The 25,829-nt window shown below is 42.6% G+C and overlaps 1 protein-coding gene across 4 annotated transcripts in view; it reads right to left on the minus strand.

Annotated features, from left to right (window-relative positions):
* Nucleotides 1-1,079: 1,079 nt before the first annotated feature.
* Nucleotides 1,080-25,829, minus strand: part of TNPO1 (transportin 1) — a 172,799-nt gene continuing 148,049 nt past the window's right edge. For all 4 annotated transcript variants that reach the window (XM_045020832.1, XM_045020830.1, XM_045020834.1 and 1 more), the window contains exons 23-25: nucleotides 25,063-25,137; nucleotides 14,270-14,412; nucleotides 1,080-6,416 (exon numbers count right to left, since the gene is read on the minus strand). In XM_045020832.1, the coding sequence (XP_044876767.1) occupies nucleotides 14,305-14,412; nucleotides 25,063-25,137 (183 nt within the window). In that variant the 3' untranslated portion in view covers nucleotides 1,080-6,416; nucleotides 14,270-14,304. The remainder of the gene's footprint in view (nucleotides 6,417-14,269; nucleotides 14,413-25,062; nucleotides 25,138-25,829) is intronic.

Genomic DNA, 25,829 nt, shown 5'->3' on the forward strand with positions numbered 1-25,829 from the left:
ATCACCTGTCCAACAGGACTAAAGTAGGGTAGAGTGAAGATGCAAGGTGTAACTCATTTTTTATGCAGGTTTTCAGTATTGCTGCCAGTAAAAATATTGTTTTCACATTTTGTACATTGTATTTGTTCTAAATCTGAAACAAGTCAGACTCATCCATCTAATAGGATTCTTCTGCCATCGTAAATGAAAAGTGGGTAAATAGACTGGAAACTGCCATTCCAAAGTATAAATGGTGTATATAAAATAAAAATGATTATAGGTCCTGTGCAAGTAATTTTCTATTCAGCAAAATATACTGAAAAGTGTTTTAGCAAAAGTCTAACTGTAGAGGGTAACTATGTACGTAATATGTTAACTTCTTTTGACCAATTCAGGTCAATTTTGAATACTGGATAGTCAAATTAACAGTAATGTACATGGATTTTGTCCACAAATCTATCGTCAGTTTTACACTTTCACATCACAGGATTTTGCAGCACTAGGTTGTGGAAAAAACTAAGGAACAGATCATCAGCTGGTATAAATTGGCATAGCCCCACTAAAGTCAGTGAAGCTATGCACATTTACACCACTTGAAGATCTGATCCTAAATCATGAGAAGATGGCAGTTTTACTTTTTATTAAAACAGATTAAAAAATAGAAGTTTTGTGCCTTTCATAGCCTTATTTCTATTCAGATTTATCAGTGTTGTGTGGTAAATTAAACTTAATTTTGGCACATTAAATGTTTTTAAGTTACGCTGAATGCAGTCAATGTCCCATTCCCAGGTGGAAAAAGTTACTTGTATCACCAAATACAGTTTTATTTCAATTTAGGTACAACCTTTTGCTTGTACAAATATATTTACAAAATATCAATAGAGTGTGAGGAATCTAGAACAAAGTTAATTGGATTGCAGGTGTTAGTTGAGCCAGAGATCATTTTCTTTCAACTAAAGAGAAAGACTTGTTGATTTCAAAACTGACAGGATTTACAGCCTTCAGAACAGAGCTGAACCGCAAGTGTGCACTACTAAGTACAAAAAAAAAAGTCTGGAAATGAAATTTTTATCTTCCATTAAAAATCAGAGTGCAACATCTATATTTAAACAACTTTATTAACATAGTCAAGCAGTGATTAACATTCACATCTATTATGTCACATCATACAAATGTAAATACAAAATTACTACAGTACAATATATATTCTCTGCATGATCCAAAATATTTGGTGGCCCCAAAAACTCTTTAAAATTCAGCAGCTTATCAAAAATTAAAACCATATTCTATTTAAAATGAAGTTCTATTAGCACAGAGGCAGACTTCAAGAAATATCACTCAATTTAGTACAGCTTGAGAAGTTGCAGGAGGATATGTTTGAAGGAAACATTCTAACATGGCAGGTACAGGAAACATCAGATTTAAAGCTTTCAAGCAAAACTCATACAACCTAAGTTGTCAGCAGAAAGATCCAGTCATTTTGTTAATTCTAAACTATTTTATTCACTGCATCCAATCTTAACAGTTTAATAACTGTTTAGGTATTAAGTTAGGTCATTTACAACATATCCACCTCTTTTTCCTTGTGAGATAAGGTACTATTAACAGAAAATTTCTACAACCAAATAAACCTGATTACACAGTGTTGTCCAATCACTGCCCCCACAAAAATCACCCAGGCTTTTTCAATTTTGTTGCTCACCCATAGAAAGATATTTAAGGATAAAGTACCTCAACAGTATCTACTTACAGAAAAGGGATACTACACTTTAAGCCTTGAACTTGCTTGGAAAGTAGATTTGTTTAAAAGTACACTGTCCAACAAAGCATGGGAATTAACCTTATTATACATCCATTTTAACTCCCCCTCGCATGAATACATTCAGATTTATAAGTATCTATTATTTTAGCACAATACACATTGGAAAGGCAAGACACAATGTACTTATTACAGTTTTCATTTAGAATAACCTAAAACTGATTTAGCTCCAACAATAAGTGCAAAAAGCAAGAACCATCTATAGACAGTGTTTTTGTACTGGAGGAGGAGGTCTAGTAACCTGACACATGTAAGTCATATTAAAGAATATACATATGAAACCTACAACTAGTGTATCAAACTTGTACCCAAGATTAGGTATTGCCAATAATATGTAATGAATATGTAAGCAAACTGCTGTATGCAAACTACATCAGTGTCTAACTTACATTACTGCACGTTGTTAAATGGTTTACAGCAGCAGTTTCATTATAGATCTGAATCTTTAACTAAAGCTACAGTAAAAAAAGTAAAATACTCTGTAGACCCTATACAGTATTTTAAAGGTCCATCACCTTACGTGAAAAAAAAAATATTGAGAAGCAGTTAATGCCAAGTTATAACTTTAATAATATTTGAAACAAAAAGACTTCCTATGCAATGCTTTATTGAAAGCACTATTTATGAAGTATTTTAGTTGCTGTTATGCATGGATGCAGTCTTCTCCAGGGAAGATTGTTTTGCACCTTTATCTGTTAATACATTCAATATGAATAAAATAGGTGACTGATGTGAAGCAAAATCATTTTTGTCCCATAGCAGGTTAATTTAGATTGTAAGAGTTTAAGACATATATGAAAATACATATATGAAATACATAAACTGGTATAATTAAGACGTGTTTTATACATATGTTGTGAACAAAAGGGTACAAGAGTATTCACCTGAGATAAAACTAGTATCTGAATATTTCATGTCGGAGTTGCAATGAGTTTCAGTTGTGGAAAGCCACTTAAAATTTTAGAATATATATATTTGATTATATTATACATATGCAGCTTAAGTAATTCAGATCAATGCTAAAGAAAGTCTTAACAAAAATCACAGTGCGTGTCAAGATTGTTTAGTACAAAATTTATGTTACTTAAAATTTAAAAATCATAATGGCTATAAATTTTAAACCCATTCTTTTAAAAGTGATCTCTTGGGTACAACCTCTAATAAGTAGCAATAAACTGAAATATAAGAATTAGCTTATTACAATTTTAATTATGTACAAACTGATTTAGAAAATAATCAAGCTTCAAAAAATTTACAAAATTGATCATTTTGCTTACATTGCTTGAAGTCATGAAGTAGTCTACAATTATTATTTTTTAAATGAAAAAAAGACAACTTGTTTTCTGAATGTATAAATGAAAAACTGTGATACTGAACTTTAAGACTAATTTAACTGCTATTTAGAACTGCCAAAAAGGTGCATTTAAAATTTTAAATACACTTTCTGTTACCAACTTAGGTTGATCAGCAGCTTTTGTTCACTGTTAGAATCCTTCAAAAAGGGAAACTCAAACAGGAAAAACAAGGCATATAAAAAACAGTAAACACTGACCTCCTGAGGTTCCTACAACAAAATATTCAAGTAGAAAATCTACATTATCACTTAGCAGCGGCTATTTCTGTAGTTTAGCACACTAACAGCACTTTATTCAGTGTGTAAGGAGCAGATGAAGTAAGCCGTGCTTTTAGCATGCCAAGAGGCAGAAACACTGGAATGTAACAAAGACAAACGCACAGTTCTACTGGTATAAACATTCAGTCAACATTCAAAAACTGGCAAAACTACACCACAAGAATTAAGATGCTTTATATATATATCCCATGATGCAACAATTTGAATTACAACGGTTAATGCTGAATCAGAACTTTTCTTACCTCAAGTTATAACCTAAATGTCTTCTGCAAATCCCTGTACTATTATGCATTGGGAATATGGTTTAATTTGCTTTAAAATATACCAGAGGACCTAGTAAAGTACTATGATTATGGCAGTATTGTTTAATTTTGCATTGTTTTGATTATATTCCTTACTGCTATACCAGATCAGTTCACATCTGTAAACAGTCACACGTTTATAGATACAGATTGAAAATACACACATAAAAGTGGATATGATGGGCTAATCTGACTGATTTTTCCTCCAGTTAGTGGGGTTGCTGCAATTGTTAGAGCTAAATTTAAATCAAGTCCAAACAACACTGCACTATAAAGCAGGTTTTATATTATATACAAAATTTTAATCTGGAAAAGCTTTAGTTTTTTTTCCTGAAACTGTTTCCAAATCTTTAACCTATACAAGAAATTAAAACACATTTGGGTCTAAGACAAGATCCTACCTCACTATATTTTAATAATAATATGTCAGACATATTTTTAGTCAAAGAAACCTATTACCCACTCACTTTAGAATTATTAGCCAAGAAGGAAGATTTGTAGCTTCTAACAAAGCAATTGAATTTGAAAGCAAATAATCACATGCAGTTCTGATTAAACAAAATGAGTAAGTATCATGTACTAGCATTACTGAATTTAGTCAGTATATGTCAAAACTATCTTCAAGCAAGATAATCTACTATCATTTTGAAAAGCCAAAAAAAGGAATGTGTAAAACTTGTGCATGCTACCATGCATTAAAAAACCTCTTTAAACAGCATTTATCACACATCTCAAACTTCAGTGCAATGGCTAAATTATTCAAACATTCTTAAAGAATAGAACCATGCAAAGAAGATTAAGGTCTTACAAAAACTGTTATCCAGTATTCATTCTGCAATGCAACGGTAAGAAACTAAAACTATAAAAAGGCTGTTATGGCTTAATTTTGTTTTATAGATTAATTACGCAGCACTTGAAAAATGGAAAGGTGTGGCTTCACCTCTGACCAGCAGAGTTAAAATCTCTCCATTTTCCTTTATCATCATGGGATACTCTTTAGGCAATCTAAATTAATAAAGACTTGCACTTTCAGATGGACACAAGATCAAGTGTACCAGTTAGGTTTTCACATTCACAGTACATAAGAAAATACACATGGAAGGAAAAGTAAAGGGTTAACTTAACAAGGATTTATTCACAGGAATACACATAAGTAGAGAAAAACAACAGAAAAGCCAAACAAATGAAATGAAGAGGATCCAAACCAACTTTCACTCTGTAGCTTTTAACTTGCACCCTTGTGCACTTAACTACGACACAAAGGGCCACCAACATGCGCCGATACAGTGTAGATACCCTGCATTACATCCATTAACTTAAACATCTCTTAAAGATCATGCTTTGAACAAAAAAGAAAGCATAGAAGGTAATATGTTGAGTGGGAATAAACAATGAAATATAGCAATCATGTCATCAACTTCTACAATTGTCTTTACGTGCCAACTAACATTTATGCAGCCTTTAACAGGTCTTACCATGTAACTCATTTTTAGAAGTTCTGATAAAATCACTAGTAGTATATAACCATGCAGAAAGCACATCACACTGACAGCACAGAGGCAAATATTTTGCACAGCTATATCAGCTTTCCACATTGTGCTGGTTACACACAATACAATATCAATCTTATTCTTAACAGATCCTAAAAAGATATTTCAAGGCCTAATTGTAAACTACAGTACTTTATATCTATATTCTTAATAAAAATAAAATCCACAGAATCTTTAAAAAAGGATTTTTAAATGCAGGGCTATATTAAATTGGTAAACTGCAACACAAAACTGGCGCAACGTAAGTAAAAGTATACCAATCTCACTCTATGTGATGCAAGCATGCTACTTTCCCACTAATTTAAATTACTTCTGATCACTATGAGCCAGAATGCATGCCTGAACCTTAAACTGCATGTTAAGAATAATGCCTTACTCTAGAAATTAAATCTAATGAAGTACAACCATCAAATCATATCCACTAAAGTTTTTAATATAAAATGAAGATGTCAATCTTTCCTTTGAAATGCCCCTCCCCCCACCCAAAAAAAAATGAAAGGAGTGACTCATTTGGCATCTTGCAAGTTGCTTCGTTTTGTTAAAGTTAACCTTTATTACTTTATTATGGGGTTTCTATATTGTACACTGCAGGTGCCAGTTCCTAATACAGGTAGCAAGCTGCATTTTAACTGTACTAACTTCATTTGTTTAGTTCTTCATTAACATGCAAATACCTAGGAATCCCATCAAGCAGGATGAAATAATGAGAAAACCCTTAGTTAAACAGTCAAAGGCTTTTTGTAAACCCCCATCCCCATTCTTAGGTTTCCTTTATTGTGCGCACAATAGTTTTCCTTTTTACGTATCCCTATGGTTCAATTATATGGTTCCTGTTTTGGTACAATTCCCCATAATATTCCAGAATGTGCTGTTTTGTGAATAGATTCTCTTTTTTGCTTCTTCACATCCAGTGCAGAGTTGTAATAGGAGACAGATTTCCACCCACAAAGGCTCCAGATGTTAAAACGTTTCCCAACATCGACTTAATACAGTGACGGCAACACCTCCCTCCCGCCCCTCCCAGTAGGCTTGGGATTGTACTGTATTCCCTACTGGTTTACCCTTCCCCCCAGTAAAGGGTAACATTTTCCCTGGGTGCAGAGGCTCCCTCATAGTCTCCTAGACTGAAGGACCTGTAAAAAAAAAAAAAAAAGAAAAGAAAAATAGCACAATTAAGTGTTTAGAAACAGGTTTAAATTTACTAAGCTATGCAGGGTCAAAAACAAATTTTTTTATGGTAAACAACAACTTACACTATTTTTTGTTAAAACAGATACAGATTCTCTTTAACAGCCTTAAAAAAAAAGGGGGGGTATCAATCTCTTCTCATGTATACACCTTTTGTTCTAAGTCAGGAAAACAACAAATCTTCCTGCCTTAAAAAAATACACTAACATATCCACTCTTATATGGTAAGCTTAATTTTGAACAATTTTCACCAGCACGGATATTTTCACCAGCACGGATATTTTCAGAATAAAAAACTAAAAACTTATCAAGTATATAACAAATCCTACTTTAACTAGACAAACCCATTAAACTTATGTTAATATAGAACTCACTTCACATGTAATGTGGATAAAACAGTATTTATGAAATAGTTTTCCAAAATCACAATGCAGGAACAACAAATTAATACTACAACAGGGGTCAGCAACCTTCCAGAATTGGTGTGCCGAGTCTTCATTTATTCACTCTAATTTAAGGTTTTGCATGACAGTAATACAGTTTAACATTTTTAGAAGGTCTCTTTCTATAAAACCTATAATATATAACTAAGCAATTGTTGTATATAAAGTAAACAAGGTTTTAAAAATGTTTCAGAAGCTTCATTTAAAATTAAATTAAAATGCAGAGCCCCCCGGACTGGTGGCCAGGACCCGGGCAGTGCGAGTGCCACTGAAAAACAGTTCACTTGCCGCCTTTGGCACGTGTACCATAGGTTGCCTACCCCTGTACTACAACATATAGCAGGCCTGTACAACATACGGCCTGCAGAGGCTCACTGTGCGGCCCGCAGGGGGATTCTAAATCCCGCGCACACAGCGCTCTGCGGGGAGCCCAGAGCCCTATAAATCTCAGCCGCGGCCGGGAATCAAAGGGCTCTGGGCTGCCTGCAGAGACTCCCGGCCATGGTTGAGATTTAAAGGGCTCAGGGCTCCCCGCCGCTGCAGGCAGCCCAGAGCCCTTTGAATCCCAGCCGCGGCTTCAGCAGATGGACTGGGGCTGGGATTTAAAGGGCTCAGGCTCCCCTCAGCGGCAGGAGCTCTGGGCCCTTTAAATCCCTGCCCCAGCCCCGCAAAGCTCCGGGTTCCCCCAGCCGCCGGAGCCCTGGGCCCTTTCATTTGCCCCTGAGGGCTCCCAGCCACCTCTTCAGCTGGGAGCCCCTGGTTGATTTAAAATCAAGTATCACCTCCCCACTCCCAACCTTCCTTTTTGGCCCACAGCTGTTTTGGTGGGGCGGCGCAGGGCTGGGCGGTGCTGGGGCGGAGTGTTTCCGCGGAGCCGGGAGGTGTTGGGGGGGGTGTTTCCGCGGGGCCTCGGCCCTCAGCTGTTTTCTTTGGAGTAATGTGGCCCTTGCCGCTTTATGAGTTGTGCAGGCCTGACAGTTTTCCCACAAGAAGACACAGATCCATTACCGAGATTTAAATATTCCATAACAAAATTCAACCACTCTGATACTGTCCACTCAATTGGAATTGGGAATCAATTCCATTTCTCAAACTACTTCTTGGAGTGCATCACATCTCGTAGTTACAAAAAAAATATGTTCACTTGTAAACTGATCAGATTTTCAAAGGAATCATTTAGATCAGGGGTCCCCAACCCCCGGACTGGTACCGGTCCGCGGCCTGTTAGGAACCAGGCTGTGAACCGACCCCTAGCACATCAAGCAGCGTGTCTCCGGCAGGGCCCCTGAGCCCCGCCTCTTCAGAGCCACGTGGTGAGAGGGCGGGGCTGCGAGCTCCGGGGATTCTGAGGGGGGCGGGCAGTCGGGGGGGCAGGAAGTGGGTGGGGGTCAGATAGGGGGCAGGGCTCCCACTAATTCTGCATTATGGTCAGTTGTATAATTATTTCATTATATATTACAATAATAATAGAAATAAAAGTACAAAAATAAATGTAATGCGCTTGAAACGTCCCAACACCATCCCACAGGTCCGCGGAAATTTTTTTTTCTACGAAACCGGTCCCTGGTGCCAAAAAGGTTGGGGACCGCTGATTTAGATGACAAACACTGAACCTCTTAATTATATTTTTTTCAAATTGTAACAGCCTGAAATAGATTTGCTTCTGACTGTCCAGGAACATACTGATGGTTTGAGTTCCCTACAGTACCTCCACACTCACTTTAGACTCTAAGGTTGGAGAACCAAAATTTGCAGGAATATTTAAACAGCACTGATAGAGGAACTGATTTCTACATTTATTCCTCACAAAAATTAGTCGCATTAAAAGAATACTGAGTTCATCACTTTGTCATGAAATGTTAAGGTTGACTAGCCAACCTTAATTTTGCCCTATCATATATGTTTTACCATTCTCCTCCTCGCCCCCCTCCCCATGCATGCTCTCTACACACAGCACTTGAAAGCTTATTATGTTTACTTTAAGATGAGGGATGATGTGGAGCTGTCAAGTGGTGTCGTTACCATAGAAACAGTGACACCAACACATTAAAATGACCACTTTGAAATATCTGCATTTGTTTCTGTTACTGTAATGACTATGTATTATTTCAAGACATAAAACTGGATTTCTTTCTGATCCCAAAGCATCACAAAAATCTAAAAGGTAAATCAAAATTTGTACAGGTATCATTGAAATGTAATGGCACTGGTGCCATTTTTAGTCAACATGATCTTGTTCATCATGATTCTTGTCACATGAACGTGGGTTACCACAGTCTTCATTCCCTTGGCATGTACACAGTTCTGTTCAGGGAAGTTTGTTTTGACTACAGATATTTGATTTTGCAGTGACCCCTACTAGTACAGGCACAAATAAGGTCTCATAGAAGCTCGTTGGGCCCTTGAAGAATATAGGAAGCAGTTTATCATCCACATTTTTCCATACATGCCATAATGATGACCCAACATCTGATTTATCTATGTGCAAAGACCTACAAATCTATTTGCTAAGCTGTTTTTGACAGGCTCTTCAAAGCTGTCCTCACATGGTGGGAGGTTGGCCAGGGACTTCTTTTTTGATCACTAGATTGAGGCACAACTAATTTAGGTTTCTGAGAGTTTCCTTTTCTCTCTGTCTGGTCATTCAGCATTGCTGTGACTTCCTTGGTGCAGAAATTGCATCACACTACCCCAATGTGTCAAGAGCTCTGAAGCTCCTTTTGTTTTGACAATACTGAACAGATTTGTCTGCCCCAATACAAGATAGGGATGGGACAGAGTCACTTCCTGTTACTTCCGGCTGTACATGCATTATGTTACAGAAGTCAGAAATGAGTGTGTCACAAATACACACAAGTATGAAGCAATACTTGTCAGTTGTGCTGATAATGGTGCTTGTTTCAATTTACATTACTGGTGTGTTCCAATTTTGGAAAGTAGTGAACAGCAAGGGCGAAAACATCTCTATCAGGTGACCTAATCACTATGTTACCTTTGACACAAAAGCCATACTGGCACATATAGCATGCAGAAGCATCCTTGTGTCCACTTCCTCTTGAATGATGTACGTGTCTTGAACTTCAATACCTCTGTTGGTGATGGACTTTGCTACTTCACTGGAAAAGACTACAGCAAGAAGGAACTTTTGTGCTAGGTGTGCTCCCACACTTACGTGGACTTTAAACCACATACTCACAGAAAAATGTATCAAATGCCTGATTGTTGGATGCTACATTTAGAAACTTTTTTCATGGAGGCACAGGACATCCCCTCATAGATCCTGCCTGGCGCTGTTTTTCTGCAGTTTGTACAGAGTTACTGTTGTCATACATGTCAAAAGACTTTGATTACAGAATTAACTTTGTCGAATCCTTTTAGGATCTGCTTCAAGTACTCAGCCAATTCATCGAATGCTTGGAATTTGTCTCCAGCCATCATTTGTATGACAGCCATGACATCTGATGTACACTGTGGTTTCTTTGTTGCATGCTCTTAGCTCAGGTTGGTCTGTTCTTCTCATTGTTCCATCAGAGAAGATGGACTCAGGCACAGGTCTAAGAACAACTGCCACTGAAACATCTCTGTAACGTGCTAAGTTCAGAGCTCTGCAGAAAACAATTCCTGGACTGATAGCTACTGTGAGTGCCCTTCCCTTGCCAGACTTAAATCTGGTCTTCCTGGCCATATCAGCAAAAGTTTTAATGCCAGACTTCTTGACTAGACTGAAGAATCTATGTGTCCCATCAGAATCAAGTGCACCTCTTACAAATCTCTCCATTTGTTCTTCACCAACATGTGGCTACTTTCAATAAAGACTTGTACATCTGATGTAACATGCAATTCAGTTGATATATTAATAAGCATATCTGGATGTGATTCAGGGTCCAATGGGTTGTTTGTTGTTGACGACATGGTTTGAAAGAGCTGTAACATGCTTTTCATCCCCCTTCAGTGCAGTGGAAAGGACTTGTTTGTGGACTTCATCTTCACTACTTCTTGTTAGGCCACTTCTTTCATAGTTTTTACATATTCACTCAGGACATGTCTTGCGAGGATCCACCTGACATGTGCTGGCTTTTTATTTGTCAGTCCTACGATCCCAATGCTTCCCTTTGAGTCTTTGATGACAATTCTCTCTTTCCAGGTCACTCCAAATTCCGTTGAAAGAACCCGGAGTCTGATGAACAGCACATTCCCCAGATTCAAAGGCACTGGGTAATTCTTCAGGAAGATTTAACATGTCAAGAATGTTGACTGGTATCCACCTGGCGTAGCTGGGCCTATTTGCAGTAAAGTAGTATGGAAACTTGGCACACTGTCTCTGTTGGTGAAGCTTCCAATCACCCCCTCGCTATGCATTCAGTAGTAGTATCTGCATAATCTGTAGAAACTGATTACAGAACTTGAACGTAGGAGACTCAGCATACCTCCATCTCTGAAATTCTTCCAGTTGTGGAGCATATACTTAGAGCCCTGTGCGAATACCCCAGGAGTCAGCACCCTGCATTGGCGGCATCGACCCAGCCCTGCCCAGTGGAGTGGGCACCAGGCTCACCAGCAGCTGTCCCTGGTTGTGCTCTTGTTTTAAAGCAGTGTGCATGCCCCCAGACAGCTGCGTGGAAGGGACGGGCAGGAGGAGGTACAGCCATGTGAAGGATCTGCTGGCACAGGGATCTGGAAGTGGTGGCCCTACATTCTGCTTCTCTTGCCACCACAGTTCCCGGGAGAGTCCTGCGGTTCCCTGGATACCGATTTATAGCCACGGCTATAAATTTGTATCCACACAGGGCTCTACATATACTAAGTTACAGCATCATCAGACTATTTAATGATGTGTTGTAAAGACCCAGCTGGCACTCAATCCACTGTTACCAGTGTACAACCTTCAGTGAGAGACTGATTTGGTCAGCAAATTTAAATAGTTTTCTATATTTTCAATTACTTGTGAGATACTCTGATAATGAAGAATATGCAATGTGAAAATATTTCATGTTAGTATTTTGGAAAAATGATAGTTGCCATTTTTGCCACGTGCTAAATAGCTTCCTTTCTGAAAAAAAAAAATTGCCCATACAAAATCAATACAAATTTTATGCATTGTCGTTTCGAGTACTGTTTCACTTTGCCTAGAGGCTTATGGTTCCACATCATATCTCATCTAAATGTATATAAAATAATATTTCAAGTTTTCTTGTGTGCAGGGTGGCTACATGAAACTCCAAAAATATGGCCCTCTAGCAGACCTTGTTCCATTCATCTATTAAATCTGAAACTCGCCTTTATTATGCACACATATGCACTTCCAGATCAATCCTGGTAAATTATCTATTCATTAGAAACTGCCACTTGTTTAATACACACAGACACATGCAGTCTACCCCTGCGGGGATTCTGTGCCAAAAAAATTAAAAATTTTGTCAAAATAATGCAAATTTTGTCAAAATAATGCAATATAATCACACCAGTTTCAATTGTTTTGGTAAATTATTTAAAACTACAATATAGAAAAAAAGTCACAATAACTATTTAGCATTTCCTAAACACATGAAAGTTAAGTTACTAATACCCTGCACTCCAGTTATAATCCTGGATTTTCATTTAAGTTATACGACAGAACACCAAAGGGGGCGGGAGGGTGGGGGCGGGGGGGAAAGTAGAGTGTCATTTTAAATTGCTCAGACTTTCACACATGAAAGTCATACACTTTTACTAATCATTGTCCTGGACCTGGCTGGGTACTTTGGGAAGTGCTTGGCTCTGACATTTTATTGACTGCTTGGTAAAGGTTTTATTTGCTCTCAAAGTCTCTTAAAAAAAAGAAAAAAAATGGGTAAGTAAAATAAATCCTGAGCTGTAATCTAACCCCACTGTGCCACGTTGGCACTGCAAAAAAAAAAAAAAAAAAAAGTGAGAAAAGCACATAGATCCTTCCTAGCTGATTCCCTTATTGCCATTTATAAGGCTTTACATCACCCTGACAATGTAGGGGCCTTAAAACATACAGGGCTTGGCTACACTTACAAATTTGCAGCGCTGCGGCAGGGTGTGAAAACACACCCTCTCCAGTGCTGCAAATTGCGGCGCTGCAAAGCACCAGTGTGGTCAAAGCCCCAGCGGCTCCCAGCGCTGTCTGTTATTCCCCACAGGGAGGTGGAGTACGGACAGCGCTGGGAGAGCTTTCTCCCAGCGCTGGTGCTTTGACTACACTTAGCGCTTCAAAGCGCTGCCGCGGCAGCACTACCGCGGCAGCGCTTTGAAGTGCTAAGTGTAGCCACAGCCTTACAGGTTTTATGTCCCTGGGGGAATTAACTGAGAATGGGGAACAGTTAACTAACTAACAGCAACATTAACAAAATGTGGGGAAGGGGAAGGTTTCAAAAGCTATTTTCTTTAATTTAAAAATAATTTTCAGTAACATGTTACTAATATTTAATTAAATGTTTTTTCAATTCTCAAAAAGTTACGGACATATTAGTAGGCAGGCAGCTGCTACATTTCTGCCTTGGGAACAGCGCCTTCCTTCTGCATAATAAAAAGACCTACCCCCCCACACACCCTGTGAGCTGCAGAAGCAAGCACAGTGACAGTCTCTCTTTCTTGTTGGCCAGCCCTGCCCCTGACGGTGATCAACATCTCCCCTGCAGCCACTCCCCACTTGCAGTGATCTGCCTCTCTGAGGCTGTTCCAGGCACACTGGAACAGAGGTGCTGCCTGGGCTGCTGGGGAAGAGGCATGTGTCCTGCCGCAGATTTTTTTGCATTTTTATTGTGTGTGGGTGTGTGGGGGTGGGAGGGGCACACACAGAAATATGCGGACCATATGACTTCTGTGCCGTCATCCCATTGGAACATTGTGAAATTCTTTTAAAACACTCATAATCCTGCCAAATACAATCCAATTGTCATAAAAAATTAAGAGCACATTGTCTCCAGGTCATAAATGTAACTGTCATATTTCAAGTTTCCGCCAGCTTCTCTTGATCAAAAAAAATGGTTGAAAAAACATCCCCTTCCCCCCAACTGATCCCATACATGAAAATAGCTTTTTAATAAAGGTTTAAGGAAAAGAACGTTTTGCCCTGAATGAAAGCAAGTATAATACATTTCATCAAAAAGTAAAACTAAAAAATTTCAAAGCAACTGAGTGTGACCTTTACTACAGGTGCCACCCATAATATTCATGTACAGTATTACAGCATTAAAAGAAGGATGGTGCAAGAGCCAAATGAACAGGAACAAATATAGCCTATACAGTGACTGTTTAAAAAACACACTTCTTGTAATGCAAAATGGACTTGGAGAATGCTTGCTTTACAAGTTAACTTCATAAAAACTTCAATTTATTTTTATACTTACCCCTAATTATGGGACTGCAGCTTGAACGCATGAGGTTAAACTCCATAGTAAGCTGCAAGGCGCTCTTTTAAGGGAAGAGGAAACTGGTCAGAGAAACGCCTCCAATTTTCATCCCCAACTTGATTTTTAAATCCATGAAGGATCTGCAGGTAGGTTAAAAAAAATTACATTTTTACCTCTGATTACTCTGAATCTCCAGTTTAACAGTCTGGAACACTTGCAGTCAGTTGCTCATCAACTACATATCATGCAGAAAACAGCACCAAACTTTGCTAAGAGTTGTGTGCCAGGAAGTGTTGGCCTCAGCCTGTCTCACTCAAATTCTCCTGATGAAACTTCCATAGCACTGAGAAAGAAAGGAATTTTAGTGATCACTCTTAATTCTAAATGAAAAACTGAACTAAGAAGCACTTTTTATGAAGAGTAATTAGTGAAACATTTGCTATACCTAAAAAAGGGGTTAATCTAAAAAATATTATATTAGTGAGAGTTATTCTAGACCAGTGTTTTAAAAATACAAATTTTAAATTCTGCCAACTAATATACTTGATATTATATGTCCCTACATTTCCTTTAAAAATAGGTTAAAGAAGTAAACTAGAACTACAACCCAAGCTAGTTTTTGGAGAAGGTTTAAATGTCTATCTGGCAATTCCTGGAGTAAGAACAAAGGACGACCCAAGTTGGGGATTTGCATCTCATTTCTATCCCCAGGAGATGGTTACAATCTAAACAGAATGGACACTAACATTCAGAGGATACCAAGTCCCTTCATACAAATACAACAATTGAATAGAGGCTTTAAATCAAAAGGGTTAGGTTTTTAAATGCCTCTGCTGGTATTCCTCTAACATAATAAATAAATGGGAAACAGAAAATATTTAGTTCTTTCAAAGTCAAATTTTAGAGCTTTATTGCCTAGAGCATTCCAGAGGTACTCAGCTATTGCAAGAGAGAAGAAAAAATGAGTCGTTATCTATTAAGTAAGAGGAACTCAAAAGGAAGCTTTGGAAAGAAAATAATTTTAAGGACTCTCTTCCTATCATGAAAGATTTAGTAGCACATAAGTGTCAAAAGACCAGAAACACAGACTCACTGAACCCTCCTTGCAGAAATTATAATAAAGGAAAGGCTTTAAAGGATTTAGAAAACGCTTTAAAAGGTTTAGAAAACTCACGCTTGGTCTGCAATACCAACATATGTCAGTATAACCACCTGAGCAACGTGGTTTACCAACCTAACCTCTGGAGTAAGACAGTGTTATGTTAACAGAAGGGTTTCTCCCATCATAGGTAGTGTCTTCACTAAGCACTACTGATGTAGCTCCGCTGCCTTACATGTAGACAAGCCCTCAGGGACACTAAACTGGAGGACATAAAGGAAGCCTGGCTTGGAAAGTCTTCCTCAGGGACAGCAGCTAGTTCAGAAGCACCAGAGGGTGCCACAAACAAGGTAAAGGCTGAGACCAAAGGGACAGACAGTGGCCTTAACTGAAACCAGACTTAACTAAAAAGTCATTGCTTCTCTCTCAAATAGAATTTCTGCAAGCTAGTCCACATTCCTCCTTCCTACACAGGTGACTGATCAATCAACTAAAAGATTGGCAACAAGACTCGAGTTCCCACGTGGAGACATCCCTAAAGCAACATAATTAACCCCAGCTTGCCAGAAAAAGAATTTCAGCCGAAGGTACTTGTAGGTATAGGTTCAAGTCACTAGACATAAATCAACTAACTCCACAGTGGCTTTCATAGTTCAGATTTCTATCTTGACATCTTAAAAATACCCACTTGAGAGAACCAGTAAAAAACCCCAAATCTCTTTGGGTACTGCAGAGAAAGGTACACACTTCCAAGTTTCTCTTCTTGGCACAATTTTTGGTGGCATGCATTTTTCCAGATATTGTGCTGCTAAAAGCATATTGTCTGCCAATTTGACTCTGACATGTTCCAGGAGGCATCAGCAAATTCTGGATGGTACCATATGGATGCCACTGGAAATATCCACTGGTTATCTGAAATCATTTTAAATCAAACCAAAAAAAAGTGACAGATTCTTCTCCCCAGGCTGCTTTTCTGGTATGAGAAGATTTCTCTCTGTCCTCCATGAGGGCTCCGGGGTTTATCCCACCTTTAGAGGCTGATCTGAAACTAGTTTGGAAAAAAGACCAAAAAAATTGGTACAATCTGACAAGTATCTTCTAAATATCCTGCTTTCTAGAAGGGATGTTTCAGATTTCTTTGTCTAGGTTCTCTGAAGACAGTGTCTTTGTGGGTGAATAGGTAAGATACCCTTTTTTGCCTTCAAGTGAGATAAACTGTGGTCCTACTACATTTTTTGGTAAGGAAAGCAGAAGAGACAGTAATAACTGAAGTGTACAGGAAATTCAATTAATCCCAAACTCTTTCTCATGGCACCCCTGGATCCATTTGTCCAGATGTGCCACCCAGGAGCTTAAAGTCTTGGTGCAGCAGGTCCATAGATACAATGGTTGAGATACACTTGATCACCAGCTCATATCTGCTCTTAAAGAGATTCCAACTTCACAGGATCTTTTCTTCTACTCAACAATGGATGCAACAGAACACTTCAAGTCCTTAGCTGAAGCTCCAAACATGCAGGACTCTACAGGGTACACAAAGTCTATTAACAGCTTTGAGAAAGATTAGTATGCTCAGGGTAAGCCTTAGTTATTTATTTCAGCTCTCTATACAAGGAAAACATCTTTTCTTTCCTACTCCTGGAAGGAAAGAGATGCTCTCTCAGAAGAGTTCTAAAAACCCTAGCAATCTTATGTAAAAGAAACTTGGATCACCTGTTATCAAGAGCATGGTTCAAAGAAACAATTGGGGGGGGGGGGGAGAGGAGGGAAAATCAGACATTCAGAGAAGTCCTATTCTTCATAGTCCCCACCAGCATCCTAAAGTGACTGGGCAAGGAGAACAATGACCTAATATGGAAATAGTTGTGTCTTAATATGGTACTATTCTACTGGAATGAGGTACCTATGATAGGAAGACCTGCCAACTTAAGAAAGTTACTGCCCACTTTCTGGAGTGGTTGCAATAGATGGAGTGGAACAAGCACCAAGAAGAATTCCTGGATGCATTGGAAGATAGTAATGTTCGTGTGTCAGGGGCCAACCCCTGTTGTATCTCACTTGAGTGCATCAGGCACTCTACCAAGAGCTTGAGGGAGAGAACATGACTTCACTGCTGCTGTGAGTTACGTTCCTGCTGAACAGATGGAGGAAGCTCTTCCCTCATGCTGAAGACCTCCCCCAGACAGAGACCTTGAAACTGCCCTGGGCAACCAACTCAAGATGTGGCTCAGATTTTCCCTATGGTTGAAATAATTCTCTGGTCAGTATTCAAGAGGCAACGGTAGGTGAGGGTGTGTATCTGGAGCTTTGGGTTCCTTAATGGGGCTCAGATAAATCAGGTCCTGGGTAGGAGACAAGCAATTTTTTAAATTTGGTCATGAGGCTGAAATTCCAGTTTCTGTTCAATTTACATCCACGCTGTCTGAAGGGAAAACACCAAGATTAGTCCATCATCCAAGTCAAGTATGACAGCTATGCCCTCCTTTAGGAGGACTGCCACTAGTGCCATACACTTATGTGAAGAAAAAGACAATTACCGTTTCCGTAACTGGCAGTCTTCAAGATGTGTTGCTTATGTCTATTCCACAGTAGGTGTGCGTACTTGCCACGTACACCAGTGCCGGAAGTTTTCCCCCAGCAGTATTCGTAGAGGGAAAGCGCCCCCTGTGACCCCTGGAGTGGCGCCTGCCTGGCGCGGTATAAGGAGAGCTGCATGCTCGCCCCGCCCTCAGTTCCTTCTTGACAGACAACTCCGGGAGCAGGGAAGGAGGACAGAATGTGGAACAGACATGAGCAATACATCTCAAAGAACACCAGTTACGGAAAAGGTAACTGTCTTTTCTTCGTCGAGTGATCGCTCATGTGTATTCCACAGCAGGTAATTCCAAGCTGTATCTGCTGGAGGTGGGTAGGAGTTCATCGAGACGGAGTACCGCCCTGCCAAACCCAGCATGATCCCTGGTTTGGGAGACAATCGCATAGTGCGAGGTGAACGTGTGAACTGAAGACCACGTGGTGGCCCTACAAGTGTCCTGAATAGGGACGTGGGCCACAAAGGCAGCCGCCGAGGCCTGCGCCCGCATCGAATGTGCCCTAACAATAAGTGGCAGGGGAACACCCGCCAGCTCACAACAGGAGCGGATACACAACGTGATCCGGTTGGACAGTCGCTGAGTGGAAATCGGCTGGCCTCTCGCATGCTCAGCTGAGGCGATAAACAGCTGGGAGGACTTTCTGAATGGTTTGGTTCGCTTGAGGTAGAAAGCTAGAGCCCTCATCACATCAAGTGTGTGGAGGCGGCGTTCCTCATTAGTCACATGAGGTTTGGAGCAAAGGACTGGTAGAGAAGTGTCCTGACCCATGTGGTAGGCGGAGACCACCTTTGGGAGGAACGTGGGGTGTGGGCGGAGCTCGACCTTGTCCTTATGAAACAGTATATGGTGGCTCGGAGGTCAGGGCCCTGAGCTCCGAGACCCACCTGGCCAACGTGATAGCAACCAGGAAGGCCACCCTCTATGAGAGGTGAGACCAGGAACACGTGGCCAACGGCTCAAACGGGGGCCCCGTAAGCCGAGCCAGCACTAGATTCAGGTCCCACTGCGGGACCAGGGGCTTAGAACAGGGGTAAAGCCAGTCCAATCCCTTAAGGAACTGGCCAGTCATAGCATGGGAGAACACCATGTGTCCTTGCACCAGGAGATGGAAAGCCAATATGGCTGACTGACGAGGGCACGAGGCCCTGGGCCCTCGGGCGGAACAGGTTATCAAGGATAAGCTGGATCGGGGCGGCCATTGGGGATACACCTTGGTCTGTCGCCCACCGAGCAAAACGAGACAACTTTGCCATGTAGAAGCGGCAAGCAGAAGGCCGTCTACTCTCAAGGAGGACATGCTGAACCAGACCTGAGCATGTCCTTCTCCTTGCCACCTAGTCACTGAGCAGCCACGCCGTGAAGTGAAGAGCTGCCAGGCTGGGGTGGAGGAGACAGCCCTGATCCTGAGAGAGCAGGTCCAGGTGGAGCGGAAACTGCCATGGTGGAGCCACTGCCAGGCCCAAGAGGGTCCCATACCAGTGCTGCCTGAACCACGCTGGGGCAGTGAGGAGGACCCTGGCCTCATCCATCTTTATTTTCTCTAGGACCCTGCTGATCAGCGGGAATGGGGGAAAGGCGTATAGGAGCTGGCCTGACCAGGGCAGGATAAAAGCATCGGAGATAGCACCCCTCCCCAGGCCCCCCCAGAGCAGAACCAGGGGCATTGTTGGTTCTGTCGAGTCACAGATCAGTCCACCTGGGGAGCTCCCCACCTCCGGAAAAGCTGGAGGGCCACTTCCAGGTGTAGGGACCACTCGTGCGGAGAGAAAAAGTCCCTGCTCAAGCGATCCGTCCTCACGTTCCGGGCGCCCGGTAGGTGAAAGGGATTTAGGTGGATGTCGTGGGCTATACAGAAGTCCCACAGGCTGAGGGCTTCGTAGCAGAGGGCAGAGGACTGGGCTCCGCCTTGCCTGTTGATATAGAACATCAAGGCCATGTTGTCTGTGAGAACCCTGACTACCCTGCCCTTCAGGTGCGAGTGGAAGGCCATACATGACAGGCGCACTGCCCTGAGTTCCTTGATGTTTATGTGAAGGGTCAGGTCTTGCGGAGACCACAGGCCTTGAGTCTGAAAACGCCCCACATGGGCTCCCCAGCCCAGGTCCGATGCATCGGACACCAGCTCCACCGACAGGGCCCTGTCCCTGAACGGGACCCCTCGGAGCATGTTGCTTGGTGTGGACCACCATTGTCGGGAGGCGGTCACCGAGTTCGGCACGGTGAGGACCTTGTCGAACCTGTCCGTGGCTTGGGAGAATTGCGAAGTCAGCCAGAGTTGTAGGGGCCTCATCCTGAGCCTGGCGTGGTGGACCACATATGTGCACACTGACATGTGACCTAGCAGCTGTAGGCAGGACCTGGCTGTTGTCACCGGGAACCTTATGATCAAGTCCATGAGTCCTTTCAGGGTCTCGAACCTGTCTGGGGGGAGAGAGGCCCTGGCTGACACTGTGTCCAGGAGCACCCTGATAAACTCTATGCGTTGGACTGGGACTAATGTGGACTTGGTGTTGTTTACCAACAGGCCCAGGGCGGTGCATGTGGACAGGAGTGCCACCACATAATCCCTCACTTGCGACCGGGAGATGCCCTTGACCAGCCAGTCTTCCTGAGAGGGGAATATCTGGACTCCCCCGGCACCTGAGGTAGGCCACTACTACCAACATGCAGTTTGTAAAATCTTAAGGGCAGTGGACAGACCAAACGGGAGGACTGTGAATTGGTAGTGATTCTGTTCCACCACAAAACAGAGGAAGCGCCTGTGCCCCTCGAATATGTGGATATGGAAGTACGTGTCCTGTAGATCAAAGGCCACTTACCAATCACCGGGATCCAGGGAGGGGATGATGGAGGCCAGGGAAATCATGTGAAACTTGAGTTTTACCAAGTACTGGTTCAGACCTCACAGGTCCAGTATGGGTCTGAGCCCCCTTTCGCCTTCAGGATAAGGTAATAGTGGGAGTAATATCCCTTGCCCAGGAACTCCTTGTGCACCACCTCTATCGCTCCTAGTTCCAGGAGCCTCCCGACCTCCTGCTCGAGCAGAGCCTCATGCGATGGGTCCCCCAAAGAGGAATGGGGGGAGGAGGTGGTTGGGTAGGTAGGAGGTAAACTGGAGGGTGTAACCTCGGGAGATGGTGTTGAGGACCCAACGGTCCGAGGTGAGCCACGACCATTCCAGGAGGAACACAGTCGATTGGGAAAAGGGGTGGATCCCTTTGAAAACTAGCGGGGTACCCCCGAGCGTCCCATCAAAACCGCCTTTTACCTGCCTGCTTGCCCTTAGAGGACCCAGGCTGGGGGGCAGGCCGGTATTGTCTTTGCGGGTGTTTCTTACAGTCCCGTTGCCTCTTATGGGCAGCCTCGTATTTCGGGAGAGCGATCTGAGCGGGAGCCTGCTGTGGCTTGAACTTGGGTTTTGTTGGAGCAGGGACATAGAGGCCCAGGTCTGGAGGGTCATACAGGAGTCTTTCATGCCGTGCAGCCTTGTGTCTGTTTCCTCTGCAAACAGCGGCTTCCCAGCAAAAGGGAGATCCTGCATTGACGACTATGCTTCGCTGGATAACGCAGACAGCAGAAGCCAGGACGCCTGTCTCATGGACACTGCCGAAGCCATGGACCGTGTGGCCGTGTCCACTGCATCCAAAGCGGCCTGCAGAGACGCCTTTGCGGCGGCTGCCCCTTCCTCCCCGAGCGCCTTAAACTCCTTTCTATCGTGCTTCCAGTGGGAGTCCTCAAACTTGGGGAGGGATCCCCAGAGATTAAACTTGTAGCAACCCAGGAGAGCCTGATGGTTTGCTACTCTCAGCTGGAAGCTTGACCACGAATACATTTTTCTCCCAAAAGCATCCAGCCTCTCAGAGCCTCTGAGAGGCTGGATGCTTTGTTCTTTGAGGTCGGGGCTCGCTGCCCGTCGCTCCCTGTGGTTTACCGACTCGACCACCAAGGAGTTGGGCGCCATCTTCTTAGAGATGGGAGCCAACGAGGCTGGTATTTGCCACAGGACATTTGAAATTTTCGCAACCCCTTCATGGAGCGGCAAGGCCACCCTGCCCGGTGCCGAGGGGGACAGCACATTGAACAGGAAGTCTGAGGGCTTTTCCATTTCCTCAACCTGGAGATGGAGGCTCGCTGCCATCTTTTTTAGTAAGTCTTGATGGGCCTGGTAGTCCTCTTGTGGACGGAGAGGGGTGGGGCCGCAATCAGCTCCTCCAGATGGGGCGAGGCCGGTGTGGTAATTTGGGTGTTGACTGGCACCGGAGGATCGACCACCTGGTCAGACTCCGGGCATGGCACTGAGGAAGCAGGGCCTATCAACTCTTTTCCTGGTGGTCTAGGGATGGAGGCCAATGGTGCTTCCAACGCCCCAGCCACCAAGCGAGCCCCCACCGGGGGCCATGGTGCCCACTGGTACCACTGGACCGACCATGACATGTTGCCATTGCACTTGCTGATGCACCGGCGGGGCTGGCCGATCAGGCTGGCTAGACTGACCTGTAGACAGGCAACTGTGAGCGGAGGTCGGGCTGGTGTACAACATGCTGCTGTCTCCGGACTGGTGGTGGTGCTGGGATCTATGTCGACCATGGGACCACAACCTTGAGGCAGGAGAACGGCACCAGCGGTAGTAGCTGCTCCGCGAGCGATCTCTACTGGTGGACCTGCAACAGCGAGGAGCTGGTGGATCAATGCCTGGAGCTACAGTGTCTTGACAGAGACTTTGAGCAGGATTCCGAGCGGGAACGGCGTCAACGGCCATGCTGCGACCGCCTGCAGTACCGCCTTTGAGGCGAGGACCGTTGCCAACATCCACCACAGTCCCGTCTGAGCCGCTCCATGAATACGAGTGGTGCCGGGAGTCCCGATCAGATGGCACCCATCCAGACAGTCTGGCCGGTGTCAAGGGCGATCCACATGGACTGAGCCCTGAACGGTCACTGGATGGTGAGCGGTGTCGGGAACGTTCCCGCGACTGAGACCGGTACCGGGCCGGCGGTGACTACAGCGATCCCAGCAGTGGCTAGCCCACCTGGAGGGCTTTGGGCGTACATGGAATCTGGAAAGGCCTGCTCCGAAGGGGCCGGGCTACTCCGCTCCGCGTGAATTGGAGGCCTAGGACTACCCGTCATGGGTCTAGTCTCTGTCCGAGACTTTCCTCAGTGCCATTGCGAAGAGGGAGTCTTTCCGGTCCTCTTGGCATTCTCCGTGGAAGGGGAGTGGTGCTGACTAGTCGAGGGTGCTAGTCGAGGGTGCGCACCAACGCTGCGGTGCCGGGTACTGGATCGGAGCGGCGTGCCAGGGTCGGGGCCAGTGCCAACTCCATCAGAATGGCCTGGAGTCTAATGTCCCTTTCTTTTTTAGTCCGGGGCTTGAATGACTTGCAGTTCTTACATCTTTCGCTGATATAGGTTTCTCCCAAGCAGCACAGTCAGTCTTTGTGCGGGTCACTCCTTGGCACAGAATGCCTACAGGAGCTGAGTGACTTAAATCCCGAGGCACTGGGCATGCCCCAGCCTGGGCTCACTAACTAACTAACTAAACTTCACTGAAAACTAACTGACTACAGGCACTACTGAATGAACAGTTCTGGGGACAAGCTGCAGCAAGGTTGGAGCTGAGCAGTTCCAACGCACCTTCACTGGTGGCAAGAAGGAACTGCCGGTGGGGGGAGCGCGCAGCTCCCCTTATACCACGCCAGGCAGGCGCCACTCCAGGGGTCGCTCTTCCCCTATGGGTATTGCTAGGGGAAAAACTTCCAGCACTGGTGCACGTGGCAAGAACGCACACCTACTGTGGAATACACATGAGCAATCACTCAAAGAAGAACAGGGAGCTTATTATGAAACAAATGGTAGGGCACAACACTGCAAAGGAGTTGAGGGAGTAGCATTATGTCTATCTGGGAAATCAGTAAAAAACAAAATAAAAGTCTTGTTTCACAGGTATCTGCTTGACAGATTTTAATCAAAGCTATTGGAGGCTGAGGTTTGAAGAAACAAGTATTTAAGACAGTCCTTCTTGACAGACCCACAAACAGTAGGATAAAATGTTTTCTTACTCCTTTTTTCCCCCTTTTCTTTTATCCTTTATAGACTTAAAGAAACAGGCACCTGCTTTTGTGATTCACTATAAACTACAAAAAAGTTTGATTTTCATGTCTCTTAGAAGAAAAAAAATCAGACCTCGCAACTAAAAGCACAACTTGATAGGCTTTTCTACATAACCCTAACATGACATGCAACTAACCCAAGGCATTTTAGATTGCATTACCAGGAAATGCAGAAGTTTACATTTAATTTTTCAGCATCAAACAGTTAACAAAAACAAATTTGTTAATCCCTGAAGCCCACTTTGCACAGGACAAAATACAGCTGACAAACTCTTTTAAAGTGGCCCAAAATTATTGTTAAAGAAAGCTTAAGGCTTTTCAACAGTACCAAAGACAAGATTATCTTGTATAAACAAGATGATTTTAAGTCAGGTTAAGTAGAGTTAACACAAAAACTGAAAAACTTTTTTCCCTCTCTCTAACCATACAAAATAAAAAAAGTAGTTGTATTTTTTAGGCCAAAAAATCTCATTTTCTGTAATTAAAAATAGTTTTTAATTGAAGTTTAAAAGTTTGATAGTTTATTGTATTATACAAATACTGGTTCTTCCGTACATAGCCAAATTCATAGAATCATAATCATAGAATCTCAGGGTTGGAAGGGACCTCAGGAGGTCATCTAGTCCAACCCCCAAAAAAAATTCTACTGGGCATGACCTTTAAGCATCTTTAAAGTTTGTTCTGCCCCCTCAGTAAACAAACTTTCAACACTGCTAAAATTGCAAATTTGAAATATTTACAAGTGTACAGTATATTTTTAAAATTCTATTCACAAGTGTTTGCTTTGGTGAGGTTTTATCTAAAATCCAAACTCATACATGACGACTCCACTATTGGGACTCTGTAATTTTCTTTTTTCTCCATAAACACAATAAACCAAAGTAAAAAGGTATGCGGGACAGGGAAAGGAGTGGAGAGAGAGTCAGAAGAGAAGTGAAGGAGCCATAAAAGGTAGGCTTTACATTTTCTATTAAATCAGAAACATTACCTTACAGAACATGTCTCGGAGATCATCTTTTGGGCTAATCCACGATGCAACAGCATCACAAAAAAATATAAAGTCCTATAAGATTAAACATTACATAAGTTAGCAACTCCATATTTGCATCATTCCAATTCATAAATTAAGGATTTCTTAATTTGTAAATGTTGCAGGAACCTCAACTTCAATCCACACATGCTTCTATTATATTTTAGATTTATTTTCAAGTGAGTTTAGTATTTGGATAAGGTGCAGTATATGAATGCCCTTAAGATTGAATGCCTCTATTAAAAGAGCTAACTGGGTAAAGTTTTTTCCCAGATATACTTGCCCAACTAAATGCACTGCACTGGAGAGAACCAAAGAGCAGGAAAAATCTTTCAGAGAAAAGACAGACTACTGCAAATTTACAGCTGTAATACATCTCCCCCTGCTCAAAACACCCCCAACTCCCCCTAAGGCTGCAGTACTACTTCTCCTCAGGAGAGCCGGGGTAAAGTCAATACAGCCCAAATTAAGTTTTTCTAACCCACTAGTGTCATAATCCAACGTACCCCCCAAAAAATCCTGCATCCTGGGTTCATCTGCTCTGTGGGTTATTCCTCTGCCCAGCCATTAAACCATATTCCCTTTCACACTAAGTTAAAAATATACATCTGGCATTTCAGGAACATAGGAAGACTACTATATAAATGTTAAATAAAGAAAACTCTTTCCTTTTCTTTCCTTCCCTATTTTTCCCTTTCACCTCTTTTGAAACTGTGTGTTAACAT

This window comes from Mauremys mutica, chromosome 6 (genome assembly GCF_020497125.1).
Source record: "Mauremys mutica isolate MM-2020 ecotype Southern chromosome 6, ASM2049712v1, whole genome shotgun sequence".
In the NCBI taxonomy this organism is placed as follows: Eukaryota; Metazoa; Chordata; order Testudines; family Geoemydidae; genus Mauremys; species Mauremys mutica.